The 15,501-nt window shown below is 50.6% G+C and overlaps 1 protein-coding gene across 5 annotated transcripts in view; it reads left to right on the forward strand.

Annotated features, from left to right (window-relative positions):
- The window catches only part of Eya2 (EYA transcriptional coactivator and phosphatase 2), a 172,264-nt gene that overhangs the window by 65,203 nt on the left and 91,560 nt on the right, over positions 1-15,501 (forward strand). For 4 of the 5 annotated variants that reach the window (XM_040732765.1, XM_005084966.4, XM_040732766.1 and 1 more), the window contains exons 2-4: positions 1,845-1,963; positions 11,715-11,760; positions 14,922-15,064. In XM_040732765.1, coding sequence (XP_040588699.1) covers positions 1,855-1,963; positions 11,715-11,760; positions 14,922-15,064 — 298 coding nt within the window. In that variant the 5' untranslated portion in view covers positions 1,845-1,854. Of the gene's footprint in view, positions 1-1,844; positions 1,990-11,714; positions 11,761-14,921; positions 15,065-15,501 lie in introns of those variants that run through there. The other variant, XM_040732768.1, reaches the window with a different exon arrangement.

Raw genomic sequence — 15,501 nt, forward strand, 5'->3', positions numbered from 1 at the left:
ACTGGAGTTGGCCTGGGGCAGGGGGCATTGCTCCAGCCGAACCCTTGACCTGGCTGAACTTCCAGGGTTCACTTCCCAGATTACAACCTCCCTCCTTCCCAGCTTGCCTCAAGAGACCACATATTGTCAGTGCCATCCACAATGCTGGCTTGTGTTTGTCTGTCTGTTTTGTTGTGTTTTAGGTATTTAAAAAATTATGTGCATTTGTATGTACTGGTGTTGAAAGAAGCCAGAGAGAGTCAGATCCCTAGAACTGACAGTTGGCCCGGAGCCTCCTGATGTGGGTGATAAGCACCAAGCCCGGGCCTTCAACAAGAGCAGTACACTCCCAACCCCGAGCCTCTCTCTGGCCCACACTGTTCTCCTTGACCTCGTGTACCTTAAGAGTACACTCCTGACTTGTGTGTTTGGGGCTTCACAGACTCTTTGTCCCCCCATGACACCCTCTGCCTCTTTGCTGGACTCTGGCCATCTAATGCCATGCTGCACGGGCTCCCACCCAGTCCTCGTTACGGCTGCCTGAGAGACATTATCTGAGCATGCTGTCAAAGCCCAGTCCTGTGGGGCATGTGGACACTTGGGCGGCTGCCTCAAGCTCGTCCCTTCTGTACCTTGCCTCCTAACCTGCACCGTGGTCATGTCACGGAGGCATTTTGATGGTCTCCATCTCCTAGACTCAAGTCAACAAGTATCAGAACTAGGGAGAGTTGAATCCATGATGTTTCTGTGTTGGACCTGGTCTGGCCATGGTGTGTCCCATCAGCATCGTAGGAACTGGCCATGCCCTGATGGCCTCAGCTTAAGAAATGCTCAGTAAGTGTTGCCTCTTACTGATTGGCAGTGATAATCAGTAATGAGAATTGTGAGTTAAGTCTAGGCCATTGAGCACAGCTACCCCACATGCTGTGAACATTAGCTGGCAGCCCTGTTCCCCAGCCATAGCATGTAGGCACTTAGGAGCAACTACAGTTACAGCGCCGTGTGGGATGTTCCAATGAAAACTGAAGCCCGGTGACACCTTATGCTCCCCCAGGCACACACTCCCACTCCAAACCCTGTGATATGTCAAAATCTGGAGCAGTCCCACCCTCAGGGCTTGCTTTCTTGGAAGGCTCAGGTGTTCTGGGCTGTGGGACATAGCACCTAAAGACACTCAGGTCCCAGGGATGGAACCCAAGGCCTTACATGTGTAAGGCAAGCACCTGCTCTCTAGACCTCTCTTTACTTTGCATTTTGCAGCACGGTCTCACAAAGTTGCCCAGGGTGCCCTGGGACTTGCTCTGTAGCCCAGGCTGGCATTGAACTTAGGATTCTTCTACCTCAGCATCGCAAGTAGCCGGGATTACAGAAGTGTGGCACCAGGCCCCATCCTAGAAGCACTTGTGAAATACTGTGACTGTCTGCTATGTCATTTTCCACCTGTGTGAACAACACACTGGCCACTTTGCTACCTTAACCACAGCCAACCACAGTGCCCTCCCCCGGCTCCTCTAGTCTCTGGAAGCCGAAATGCCAATCCTTCCCCTCGACCTGTCACCCCTTCCTCTCCTGGGATGTCTCCCCAGTTCAAAGACAATTCAGAAGAGAGACCAAAACACAATACTTCCGATGGGAAATTCGGAGCGCAGGAGGGGTGTTTAGATGGAGAGGGCATGTTCTCTAGGGGCAAGGACTTCATTTCCATTTTGACTAAAAGTTTGTGAATTTGTATAATATGGAATCTATTAGAAGGTTGGGAATAGGTAATCAGCTTTTAATATTTACATTCTTAGGGCGAGAAAGATGATTCATTAGCAAGCATGAATAATAATGAATAAATTACATTTCCCTTTGTCTCCACTCAGGTACAAGGCAATGTTAGAAGTGGTGATTTCACCCAGCCTTGCAGCAAGCAGTGACTGCAAGGAATCCCTGACGTGGAGTGAAGACAGCCCTGCCGTGGGGGCTCTGAGTGACAGAGAAGGTAGGCCTCTGCAAAAACTTGACTGGGTGAGTTAAGAGGGGCTTGTTCATTTGTGACAGGCGGAGGTTCCCAGGGTACCATTCCCAGAACCTGACACTCCCATTGATGGTTCTAGAACAGAAGTTGAGTGCACATGGATCACAGTCTTGTCCATCATTCAAGGGACAGGTGTACGTAGTCTTGCCCTAAGCTGCCCTTCTTGGTCTCTGGTTCCAAGAAATCCTGACATTTGCTATGAAGGATAGTCGCCTTGGGTGCATTCCCAGTCCTACATAAGGCATGACCTGTTGGGTCTCCACCGCTGTCCCTCAGCTCCGTCCTGCCAGCACCTCCTCCAGCAGGAGTCGGGTTCACAGGCTTCTGTGCTCAAGACGAGACCTTGTCTGCCTGTTGCTTTCAGGTTGGGTTGAAGTCAAGGAAGCAGAAGACAGTTAAAGCTGTTTAGAAAATTTTTGGCAAATGATGCTGCCAGACTAGTTTTCTCTAGAACAATCCAAGCTATTGTTTGCTCTGCTGGGATTGTCAGCCTTCCTGGTAGAGCCTAAGGTGAGCAGAAGGCGTTAAGCTATCATACCGAAGCGTCAGACTTAACCCTTTCCCCGGCAGTGTGCCCAGGGGTCCGCTGCCAGTGGTGTCCTCAGGCCTCCAATTGTTCTCTTTCATGGATCCTGTGTGATGCCACATCATGGGACAGGAATGGACAAGACTGTCACAAGTAACCAGAAGGTCCTGTGTCCAATGCAAAGCGACATCACAAGGAACTTTTTGGGAGCAAATCCAGGCTCCCTGAGTAATTCTTCTGTCATCAAGGCAATGAATGGCATTGCCCTTGCATGCTGGTTCTGACATTAGACAACCCTTTTCAAAATCTTCACTGCAAGGGTGTGGGCTCTGAGACCAGGACTGGATGGGGGGAGGGAGGCACACCTGGCCTCCCTACAAGCATCTGTGAAAACGACCCTCTGATGGGTCAAAGACCTTCATAGTTTTCTCTCTGGGTAGATGCCCAGGCCAATTTCCTACTGTGTCTCCAAGTCAGCATGGCAAGGGTCTGGGCTGTGGGTGTGGGGTATCCAGATCTGACTCCCAGCCCAGCCACTCCCCAGCCAAGCAATCTTTCTAAGTCTTAGTTTCCACCCCTGTTGAATGGGCTGTGATAATGACCCACTCTGTAGAGTGTATACAGGGGGTTAAGTGAGGTTATGGTGTGTGGCAGGCCTGGCCCACTCCGGGGGCATGGTAAATGATTTAGTAGACCATTGTCACCCTCGGAGTCAAAAAACCACAAGGATCAGAGGCAGGGTGAGCCCTTTGTTTAACCTTAATAGTAAGTGGTACAAAGTCTATGACTTTGTGAAACATGGGGAAAGGGCACATCAAAATATGCCCTCCTCTGAGATGCTGAATCCTTCAGCTACAAGAGGAACCTGGCAGGAGCAGAGAGGCAGTTGTCCCCTAGATAAGTCCCTGTCCCTCCCCTTCATCCTTGGTGTTCCTGAGAACTGACTCCGTGGCAGGCCCTTCCTCATCTCTGGTTCCGAGAAATGCTGACGTTACCACAGAACAGGGTCATTTTGGGGTGCATTCCCAACCCAGTCCTGTGAATCTGACTTCCTCCTCCCCTTCTTCCCTTTTACTACCACAGCAAACATTTGGTGGTCATTTTGAACTGTGGGCTAAGGGTGTGGCTCAGTGGTAGAGCACCTACCTCAAAGTAAAGGGCTGGGAACATAGCTTGGCAGTATAGCATTTGCCTAGATTCCACCAGTGACAACTCTTCATTCCTATACATGCATTTAAATCCCCTTCCTATTTAGTATACAGCTCAGTGCCTGGCCTATAGAAGACCTTAAAAAATACAGATGGGTGGATACATGGATGGATGACTAGGTGGGTGGCTGGATGATTAGGGGAGCAGGTGGGCGGTTGAATATATGGGTGGATAGAGAGATAGGTGGGCGGTGGGTAGACGAGTGGATGTGTGAGTGCTTGGGTGGTTGGGTAGATGCATGGGTGGGTGGTTGGGTAGATGTATGGGTGGGTGGTTGGGTAGATGTATGGGTGGGTGGTTGGGTAGATGTATGGGTGGGTGGTTGGGTAGATGTATGGGTGGGTGGTTGGGTAGATGTATGGGTGGGTGGTTGGGTAGGTCGGTAGGTGGTTGTGTGTTTTGATACACAGATGCAGACAGTGATCTTGAGGGATGAGCTAATTTCAAGTCAATATTAGCTTTGAACCACAAGTAAAATTTTCTAAACTTCCCCTGCCCAACTTTGTTGCCTCCCTAAGGTTCAGGCCATGGCAACCTCCTCTTGGATTCTGTTCTAGTTTCATCTCTGTTGCTCTGATAAAACACTCTGATGAAAGCGACTGAGGGGAGGAAAGAGCTCAATTGGCTTATACTTCTGGGTCACAGCCCACCATTGAGGGAAGTCAGGATAATATCTCAGAGCAGAAACCACAGAAGAATGCTGCTCTCTGGCTTGATCCTAGACTCACGCTCAGTTAGATTTACTATATTGTATTCACTTATCACATGAAAATTACATGATGATTCATATGTCTTGGGTTTCTCATTACCTATTCTTTAAACTTATAAACCAACCAAACTCACCATCAACATCATCATCCCTTTGAGCTGTCTTGTGTGTTATAGTCCTCGTGTGTATCAAAACTCATTCTGAACTCTGAGCTCCGGTTGTAAAAGAAGATAGGCCCTTGCAGGTATCATTTCTGTTTTTGTACGCTAGTTGAACAAACCACACACACATGCCATCAGCTAGCTTTCTAATTATACATCCGAGGACCACCTGCCTAGGGATGGTGACACCCACAGTGGGTTGGGCCCTCCTGCATCAATGAATAATCAAGACGATCTCCCATAGATGCTCCCATGGGCCCATCTAGGCAATTCCTTGGTGTCAGTTGAGGTTTTTCCTCTCGGTTGACTCTAGGCTATGTCAAATGGAAAATTAAAGCTCACTAGGACACTTTTGACCCTTGTCAATTTGACCCACAAGCATATCACTTTTTCCCCCATACAGGGTTTCTCTGTATTGCTTTAGAGCCTGTCCTGGAACTTACTCTGTAGACCAGGCTGGCCTCGAACTCATAGAGGTCTGCCTGCCTCTTCCTCCTGAGTGCTGGTATTAAAGGTGTGCACCAGCCCAGCCAAACATATCACTTTCAAACCTTTCAATACCTTGTCCCCAAGACCTTATATTAATGTTATATTTGTAAAAAGGTCATACAGCTGTAAAAGCCCCAGTCTTTAAACTTTTTGCCACTTTAAAAGTCCAAGGTCTCTTTTAAGATCCAAAGTCTCTCACAAATTGCATACTTTCTTATTCCAAAAGGGAAGAGCTGTGGCGGGCGAATAATCAGATCAAAGCAGAACTAAATCCAGCAATGTGAATGCAAATTCTGTAGCTCTGTGTCTGACCTTTGGAGCTCATTCGTGATCTTCTAGACTCCAAAGAGCTTGGGCAGCCCCACTCTGGGGCCCTGCCGTTTGCAGCACGCTGCCTCCCAGTCTGGGGTCAGCTCCACACCAAGCTTGTCTGTATCTGGTAGACAACGCGCACTCCCAGCATCTCCACTATGCAGGCTCCAGTGCGGCTGAGGCTGCACGCTTGCCAATGGCCTCTCTTCAGAAACTCCAGTCCTACCACACAGGGCCAGACCTCAGCTGCACACCGTGACTCCTTTAATCATGTGGCATTTGCGCCTTTGAAGCCAGTGCCACATGGAGACTCTTAAGCATTTTCCAGTTCAGGGGCCACTGGAACATTAGCTTCTAGGTGCAGCCATGAGGAAATACTTTCCATTGTCCCAGTGAAGTACAGAGAGAACTTTATTTCCCTCAGTAAGCTGGTGTCTCGTTAATCGTGGATGATTCTCCAACCTCAACTGACCAGCAACCACGGGTTGTTAATTCAAAATATCACACAAACAGCACAGATAAAGACCTTATTTCCCTCTGGAACCTCACGATCCAGGTCTCCACAGTCCACACTTATCACTGCACTCTTAGCATCCAAACTCCCACAGAATATTCCATTAATCTCTGAACACTCAACCATTTTTCCCAGCTTAAATCCCAAAGTCCTCCAACGGTCTTCCAGCAGAATGCTCCAAAGGCATAAAACCCCACACGCTCGGGGACATCACAGTTTTCTGTCTCCACTACTTTTCTGTTGCTGTGATAAAAACCCTCTAACCCAAAGCAACTTGGCGATGGGGGGGGCGGGGGGGGGTAGGCAGAGCATTTGTTTGGCTTATACTTCCTGGTGATAGTCCATCATAGAGGGAGGGCAGGGCAGGAACTTGAAGCAGAAGGCATGGCGAAACATTGCTTGGTGACTCACTCTCTGGCTTGCTCCTAGGCTCATGCTTGGCTGACCTTGTTAATACGGCCAGGGATCATTTGCTTAGGGATGGTGTCACTCACGGCGGGCTGTTTCCTCCTACACCGATTAATAATGAAGATGGCCCCCGCACACAAATCCACAAACCAGTCCAATCTAAGCAATTCCTGAATCAAGGCTTTCATCTCAGATGACTGTAGCTTGTGATAAGATGCCGACAGATTCTCTCAGGGATAAAAATGGGTAACATTTAGGCGAACACAGTGCTCCGGGTTTGCAGGAGCCACTGGGCAAACCCACCCTGCCCTTCCTTCATTCCTACTCAATCGATGGTTGGATCTGGGCTATATCCTGCTTTCTGGGAGGAGGAGGTAAAAGTTACGGATACCGAGAAGCCAAGGGAAAGATTCCTGTTTTAAAGCACAGGTGCTTCCTGAAAAGTTTCAACCATAACCCGGTTTCAGGGGAGGTGAGCCCTCCCGGGAGCAGGTGCCCGGCTCTCTGACTTCCTGCCCACTCCCGCCTCGGACTGAGTTTTCCAGTGTTACTCTGGCCAGCTCCAACCTGAAGCTAGCAGCTGGGTGCTGACCCAAGGAACACAATCTACTTTCTGTTCCTTCTCTGGGCATCCTGGAAGCTTCCCAGAGGCCACTGTGAGTACTAAGGATGCTCCAGAACCCACTCTAGGAACGAGGACACCAACTGTTGGGGACTCCACCATGGCTCACACACTCCCTCTGCAGCCCATGTCTGCCCTGTGTTCTGGCTGCTCCTTGCTATGCCTACTGATACTAATCTTCCTTTAGAAAAAAAGAGCAAAAACCTGGAAATAAATTCCCTTTAAGAGAACAACTCAAGCCGGGCGTTGGTGGCGCACGCCTTTAATCCCAGCACTTGGGAGGCAGAGGCAGGCAGATCTCTGTGAGTTCGAGGCCAGCCTGGTCTACCGAGCTAGTTCCAGGACAGCCTCCAAAACAATACAGAGAAACCCTGTCTCGAAAAACCAAAAAAAAAAAAAAAAAAAAAAAAAGAGAACAACTCAAACCAGATTTTTTTAAAAATTGACTTTTATAGCTTCATTATGCTCTTAACATGCATTAAAATCCACTTGTGATGGTTTCCACAGGGACACATGTATTTATGACCCCCTAAATCACACTCTGAGACATGTTCCCCATCTGCCTCTGCTCTCAGAACACCACTGCCAGGGCCAAAAGAGGTGTTCGTCTGTCAAAGTGCCCCGTGCGAGAAAAGGCTGAGGCACGTCTGTCAAAGTGCCCCGTGCAAGAAAAGGCTGAGGCACGTCTGTCAAAGTGCCCCGTGCAAGAAAAGGCTGAGGCACGTCTGTCAAAGTGCCCCGTGCGAGAAAAGGCTGAGGCACGTCTGTCAAAGTGCCCCGTGCAAGAAAAGGCTGAGGCACGTCTGTCAAAGTGCCCCGTGCGAGAAAAGGCTGAGGCACACTTCTGAGCTTGTAGCCGTGCTCTTCTGGGTTGGGCGCGATGTCAGTCACACACTTGGGGAAGATGAGAGGATGCATTTGGATGACACATACACACTTGCCTCGAGACATTTTGCTGTCATCGGAAGCCATCTCATGTCACTGAAGATGAGTTCAGAGTCAGCCCAGGGGCTCAGTAAGGCTGTGTACCAGTGGTAACTGCTTCCAGAGCCATTAGCTTGGTAGCATCCCTAGGAGGATGATAAAGGTGTGCCGATGTCAACTGAGCTCTCAGAAGAGAGTGGCTGCCATGGGGCAGGGGCAGGGAAGTAGGAAGATAAGAGTAGCTAGGGCTGGTCCCTGGTAACCTGGACTTCCTCCGCGGGTACAAACTGTAGCCACGCTTCAGAGGAGAAAAGTGAGCCTCAGAAAGGATGACGGGCACAGTGCCACTCTGTCAGGGTGCACCTGGGCACTTAAGCCACACCCGCTTCCTCTGCAAAGAGCATTAAGTCGTGAGACCCAGCTTGTAGATTTGGCTCACAATGGGTAAGCTAAATACTTACCAGTGAGCAAGTAGCTGGGTGTATCCTTCACACAAGCACACACTTGAAAACAGTGTGTGCATATACACAATCACACAGCTGTATGCTCTCACACACAGACTCCTCCTCTAGTTCTACATGTTAAAACTGGGCCTTGGGCTGGAGAGATGCTCATTGGTTAAGAGTACACACCGCCACTGCAGAGGACCAGAGTCCAGTTCCCAACACCCAAATCAAGCCACATGCTCACTACTGCCTGTTACTCCAGTTCCTGGGGGATTTGATCCCCTCTTCTGACCTCTACATCCCCCGCACTCACAGACCAATAAATGCGCTCGCACGCGCACACACATACAAAGAGAAATACATTTTTAAAGGAAAGAAGACGGAGGTGGTGGAACGCCCCCTGCCCCCCGGTTGGGAAGGGCACCCAAAGCTTCACCGAGTCCACACCATGTCCTCTGAGAGTGTCACAGCATTGCCTGCTTCTCCGGCAGGGTTAGTGTCACTGTGGGGTTAATCTCACCCACAGCGACCCTTTCTATCAAGCCACTTCCTATACATTGACTGCAGCAACAAGTGCAGAGTGACCATTGATCCAAATTCCTTCCCAAGACTAGCAGTCACAGAGCAGGACGAGCACAGTTTGGGGGGGGGGCCTGGGGGCTCTACCCTGTCCCTGGCTGCCTTCCTGCTATATCCAGACTCTCTGGCCTATATGGAGTCCCACCTAAGTCCCACCACCCCTAGACACAGGCCGGCTATGGAGGAAGTCTGTGCCATCCTATCCAGGAGGAACACAGGGAGAAACAGGGGAAGGGGAGTGTGTCCCATGATGGCAAAATCTAAATGTGGCAAAGGAGACAAGAAGTTAAAAACTGTTCTTCAAAAGAGTGGTCTGCAAGAGAAGAAGCACTCGGCACTCCCAACCCACCCCCCCCACTCCCCCATCCTCCCTACCCCCCCCCATCTACTCCCCTGGCTGGACGGTGACTGCAGATGTGAGGAGCCCAGAGGAGGGAGGCCTGGCCATGCAGGAAGGGGAAAGGCAGGTGTCTGAAGGATTCGGGAAGGGGGTGGAGATGAGGAAGCCAGAATCCTGAGCAAAGCCACCATGCCAATCACTCCTTGGCAACCAGAAGGAAAGACGCTCACTTCGAATGCCTGGAACAGCAAGCTAACTAGAGCCCGTAGGGATATTGTTTCTGTGGGTTCCGTTTTCATAAGTACTTGCATGTTTATTAATGAAAACATTAAAAGTGTTTAACTCAATGGTTCCTGAATTTGCTCTGCACACTTGAGCTTTTACCAACAGTGAGACTGGCCATGTTGGGCCTACCTAGAGCAAAGACCTCAGGACCAAGGGAGATGTCAGGAGGCACCAAGTAGGCGCCAGAACTTTCCTTGATGTCGAGTCAATGCTGCTGTTTGGTTTTTAAGTGTGGTGTGTAAAGAGTATATTTTATGCTATCATACCATGCATGTGCATGAACATATACACACACATGCATGCACGCACACATGCAGAGTCAAACTGAACCCTGGTCCTTCTTACCATGATCAATAATGCTGACACTGTGTGCGTGGTCATGCAGACAGCTCTGTGTGTCTAAGCTCAGCTGTGACTGCAGTTCAAGGAGATATAGCAGAGTTTATCTGGGGACTTGACCAGAGAGATCAGGCTCACGTGACCCTTGGGCTCAGGTTCAGACACACTCAGTTTTTGGATCTTCTGACAGAGGGTGGGAGAAGGGTGACCTTGTCTGCTTCAGGGTCCTATTACCTCATGGTAAGGATTAAATGAGATGCTATGTCTAAGTCATTACCACTGGGCCTGGCTCACAGTTGCTCCTGAGGGAGTGCTTGCTGCAAATATGCTGGTGGCTGTCTCTTGGCTTGTAGTGTCATGGTTGAGACAGACTACAGGGCTGGGCCACCAGGGTTCAGTTCATAGGCCTTGAGTGAGTTATTCAGACCCTCCAGGCCCGGCTCTTCATCTGGGCATTAAAATCATTAATGCAGAGAAAGTGATTTGAGGGAAGCTTGGCACATGGGGAATTCTGGGTAAAAGATGGATATTACCAGCATATGAGATGCAGGAAGCTTGGCACATGGGGAATGCTGGGTAAAAGATGGATATTACCAGCATATGAGATGTGAGGGGGGGGAGAAGTTTCTGAGGCTGAAGGTAGAGGAGGCTGCCAAGTCTCAGAGTGAGGTGAGGGAGTTAGAGAGAGGCTTAGAGTCAGGGGACTTGCAGGGTAACTTGGTGAATGGGTGCATCCTGTCCCCATCCGTTATTCATTCAGTCTGCTTGAGGCCATGGGGTGGTTTTATTTGAAATGATGAGGGACAAAAACACTCCCCAGGGAACCAACCAGATCAATGACACCCTAGGAAACAGCTCTCCAGCTAAGTCTGTCACCTTTCGCCGTCACCCACAGTTGTTCCCCCGTGGTAACTGACCAGCAAGTGTCCAGGGATGCAATATGAGACATTTGTGTCAGAACCTCAGAGGTGAGCTAAGAAGTGCTTTCCTTGGATGTGCTGGAGCTAGCCTGACCTGAACCCCACCAACTGCAGTTAGAGAGGGACAGGAAGGTGAAGGCATCAGGTGATGTCCAGGCTGAGGAGAAGGTTCGGTCTGTAAAGTGCTTGCCACAGAAGGGTAAGGACCTGAATTTAACCCCCAGAACCTATGTAACAATCCTGGGCATGGCAGTCTGCATGTGTAATCCCAGCTCTGGAGAGGTGGAAACAGGAGGGGCTCTTGGGACTTGCTGGGGAGCAGCCTACTGGAATGGGCATGTCCCTGGGCCAATGGGAGGTCCCGACTCAAAACCCAAGGTGAACTACTCCAGAGGAATGATGCCTGAGGTTGTCCTCTGGTCTCTGTAAGTGCCCACACCTGCAGCTGTGCAAGCAGAGGAAGAAGGGTGTGGGGAGGGGAGGAAGACGGAGAAGGAAGAAGGGGAGGGAGAGGGAAGAGGAGGAGGAGGAGGGGGAGGGGGAGGAGTCGTAAGATTAGGACCAGTCTCACCTTCACCCTGCAGCTCTTGCCTGCCTCCTTGATCATGTGGCCTCTCCGGCACATACCTTCTGTCTCTTTGGCCTGTTTCCCCTTCTGTGCTGCATGTGGGGCGTGGGTTCTGCATGATGTTCCTAGATGCTCTGTGTGTTTTCTGTGCCTGCTCTCCTGCCGTACCTGAAAACCAGGCGCACCAGAGAGGGGCTGTGAGCCCACTGTGAGGAGAGTGCCCTGCCTCCCAGAAACTTTTGTGGTTGAGGAAGTCCCCAGCAACAATTCTCTAAATTGCTCTCTACCCAAATCCCTCTGAAGTCAGTTTGTGCTGCCGGTGACCTCAGGAGCTAAACCTTCATGTGTTTCTTTGTCTCTCCAGGTGTCACCAAATCGCCCTCTCTGAGTGTGCCCCAGCTCTTTGCGAAGTGAGTACTCTGGCCACGCCCCCTTCATCCTTCACCTTTTTCTCTTCTTCAGAGGTTGGCGGCTGGAGGGGGGTGGGGGTGCTCGGGGGCTGGTTCCCCAAATAGGGATGCCAGCATGAACACAGCTAGACAGCCTTGCACAGATAATCTGACTGCCTGGATCTTGGTTTCCCATCTAGGAAAGGGGACATCGAGTGGCCTGTCCCACAAAGTGGATGAATGTGTAAATTTCTTAGAACCGGCTCTGAGTGTCACCGCTGTTTCCTTCTTTCTGGAGTTTACTCTTTTCCCATCCTTTCCTTTCCCTGTTTAGACTCCCTCTCCCTCCTTTCTCCTCCCCTGCCTCTGTCCCCCTCCTTTCCCTCTTCCTGCTGTCCCCCCATCTCCCTGCCTCCTCCTGCTCATTCCATCCTTTCCTTGTTCCTTTCTTCTGGCTCCGACATTCACCCAGGACTCCTCAGTCCTAAAGCCATATGAGCCCTAGGAAGAGAGAGGAGGGGACACAGCCCTGCCTCGGAAGGGCTCCCAGGCTAGTGAGGAGACAGAACCTGAGCTCCTCACCTGGTGGCATGAGTGCCCCACCATAAGATCAGCCAGGGTCCAGAAGCCGAGCGTCATTGGGTACCAGAACCTTCCCTAGGCAAGCTCCAGTCCTTGGAGCTGAGCACAGAGACCAGGTTAGACCTGGACAGATGTTGCCCTTGCAGGCTTCCATAAATCCCCCTCTCTGACTGCCACAGAGGAGCTCTGGTGAGGGCATTGGCTCCAGCTGTTTCTGTGTCAGAAGAGGTGTGGCACTGGCAGCCACTGAGCCCAGTAAAACCTCCTGGACTCTCCTCAGGTCGGAGAGTGCCACTGCCCTTTCTGGGGGGGGTAATTGTGTGTGTGTGTGTGTTCATGTGAGTGGGGGGGTGGGTGTCTGTTCATGTGAATGTGTGTTTGTTATGTGTGTGAGAGATGTATAGGGTATGTGTTGTGTGGAATACGTGTGGTGTGTATGATGTGGAAGGGCGGGATGTGTAGGGTGGTGTGGGGTGTGTATATGTGTGTGTTATGTGTGTGTATGTGTTATGTGTGTGTTGTGTGTGTGTGTGTGTTCAGTGAGTATGCATGTGTGGGTGCAGATGCATTCATGTGGAGGCCAGAGGCCCATACTGAGTGTTTCCCTCAGTCCATCCCCACCTTATTTTTTGATGGAGTCTCTCACTGAGCCTGGAGCACATAGACTCAGCTGGGTGGGCTGGCCAGTGAGCTCCTGCCTCTTCCTCCCCATGGTAGGACTGCAGATGTGTTTCATGATCCGCCTTCCCATGGTAGGATTGCAGATTTGTTTTGTGGAGCCTGGCTTTGTCCATGGACCTGGGGATCAGGACTCAGAGCCCCATCGTTTTACTCCTTGAACAATTGTCCCAGCCCCCATTTCTCTGGCTTTTCAACTTGAGCCTCAGTTCAATCCAAGTCTCTTCAGCAGACTGTGGTGGACACTGGAGTCTCTTCAGCGGGCTGTGGTGGGACACTGGAGTGGACAGGCTTGGCTTCCCACCTTGAACTTCTCTATGGAAAGGCAAGATGTGACCCAGGAACACGGTCAAATAGGGGTCCCTATTTAACAGGAAGTCCCGCCTTACAGACCTACTGACTGTACCACGGGCATCCACAGAGCTGGGCTACTGGCTGGTGGAGCACTTTCTAGATCCCAGCCTGGCGTCTCCAGATGTAAGTCCCCCAAAGGACTCCCTTATGGGAAGCAGAACCATCTGCAAAGCAAGGTCACATCTGTTTGTGACCCTGCACCCTTTTATAGTCAACTCACACCTGCCTGAGGCTTCAGACCTGGAGAACCAGAGAGTTTCATGTTCGTCTAAAGTAGACAGATTTTGGCTGAAGTGATACAAGAGTCCCAGCCATGTTCCTAGAGGCCCAAGCTGAGAGAGTAAGCACGTGGGGTCAGGTTCAGTCAGCCGTGGATCTAGAGAATTGGTTAGAGTGAAGGCGTTCTGTGTGTGGCCTCTGGGTCTATGCCAGTCCATGAGCTCTGTGGGTTAATGAGTTGTCTCCTCAAGATGAAAACTAAGAACCTCCAGTGTCTGGTGCACACCTTTAATCCCAGCACTCAGGAGGCAGAGGCAGGGGGATCTCTGTGAGTTTGAGGGCAGCCTGGTCTACAGAGAGAGTTCCAGGACAGACTCCAAAACAATATAGAGAAACCCTGTCTCGAAAAAAACAAAACAAAACCAAAAAAGAAAAAAAAAAAGGAACCTCCAGTGTCGTCAGAATTGGTGGCTTCTCTGGGCCGCTTTAAAGTGGCCTGGACTGGGACCTAGGCATGCAATGGGAAGGGAAATCCCAGTTGTTTATCACCTACTGAAATGGCATGGAGGGGCTGGTGCAGACAGAGGGTCATAGTCTGGTGATGGACATACAGAGTCCAGATGACAGTGGGGGCCCTGGCCTGGTCTCTTCCATCAGTAACTCCAGCGCTGGGGAGATGGAGTCAGGAAGATGTCGGGAGCTCATTGGGCAGCCAAGCTGCCAAACCAGTGAGCTCTGAGGTCAGGAGAGACACTGCCTCAAACACTAAGGTGGGGAATGACGATGGGAGATCCCAGATGTCAACCTGCAGCCTTCATGAGCATGCAGACATATGTGCACACCTACATACACGTGCATATGCAGAGATGGGTGGTCTAAGCTGACCACCGTAATGAATAACCCTGGAGGTCCTACAACAAAGGCTTTCTGTTTCCCACATGAAGTCTGAGGTGGATGGATCTTGTAGAACTCTCCAAAAAGTTCGACTGTGCTGGCTAAAAGTGGGGATCCAGCATCTCTGGGTTACAGCTTTTCTACCACAGATGACTTCTCCATTGCTACCCAAAAAGAGAGGAAAGGAGGACAGGTCTCAGACAGTGGCTTCCAACACACCCACCCATATCTTGTCAGGTGGAGCCCTGACCCATGGTGGAATCTGACCGCACTGAAGACAGGAAACACCCCTTCTTGGTTCCCAGGGGAAAGAAAGCATAATGATATGTCATGTACACAAATGTTTCCTTTGCTTGAGAGAGTGTAATGCCCAAGGAAAAAATAGTGTTGATCCCAGGATCCCGTGGAAGATGCTGGGCTAGACTGGGAGACTTAACCATCTCTCCTTCCACCAGGCCTCACCCGTGTGTCCCTCCTGGTCAGTGCTCTGCAGCCATGGCAACCTATGGCCAGACACAGTACAGCACAGGCATCCAGCAGGCACCACCCTATACAGCGTACCCACCTCCAGCACAAGCCTATGGGATCCCCCCTTACAGTGAGTATCAAGCAAGCCCTTGCACCCCCTGGCAGCCCCAACACTGTGGTCCCTTCATGCCTCAGTGCAGGATCATAAATGTAGCTGGACTCATTTTGACTTGGCGGTAAAGGGGAGACAGCATGGTTGAAGCATGGCTCACATTGCCTCCAGACGATGTCAGCAAGCCCCTTTCAATTGCAAGAATCATAACCCTAACCCATTCTGGTTTCTGGAAAATGAGAAGTTAGTGATTTATGTACTGTCATATCTGGGACTGCAGTTGTCGCCATGTATGCTGGAACCAGGTGCTCCAGTGACTTTGTGAGGGTCTGATGCGATGTCTCAGGCTTGATACACAAGCCTGACAATCTGAGTTTTATTCCTGGAAGCCACTTAAGGATAGATGGGGGAACCCCAACTCTATAAGCCATCTCTGACCTCCACGCGTGCACACA

The sequence above is a fragment of the Mesocricetus auratus genome, unplaced genomic scaffold (assembly GCF_017639785.1).
Source record: "Mesocricetus auratus isolate SY011 unplaced genomic scaffold, BCM_Maur_2.0 Super-Scaffold_100028, whole genome shotgun sequence".
Lineage (NCBI taxonomy): Eukaryota > Metazoa > Chordata > Mammalia > Rodentia > Cricetidae > Mesocricetus > Mesocricetus auratus.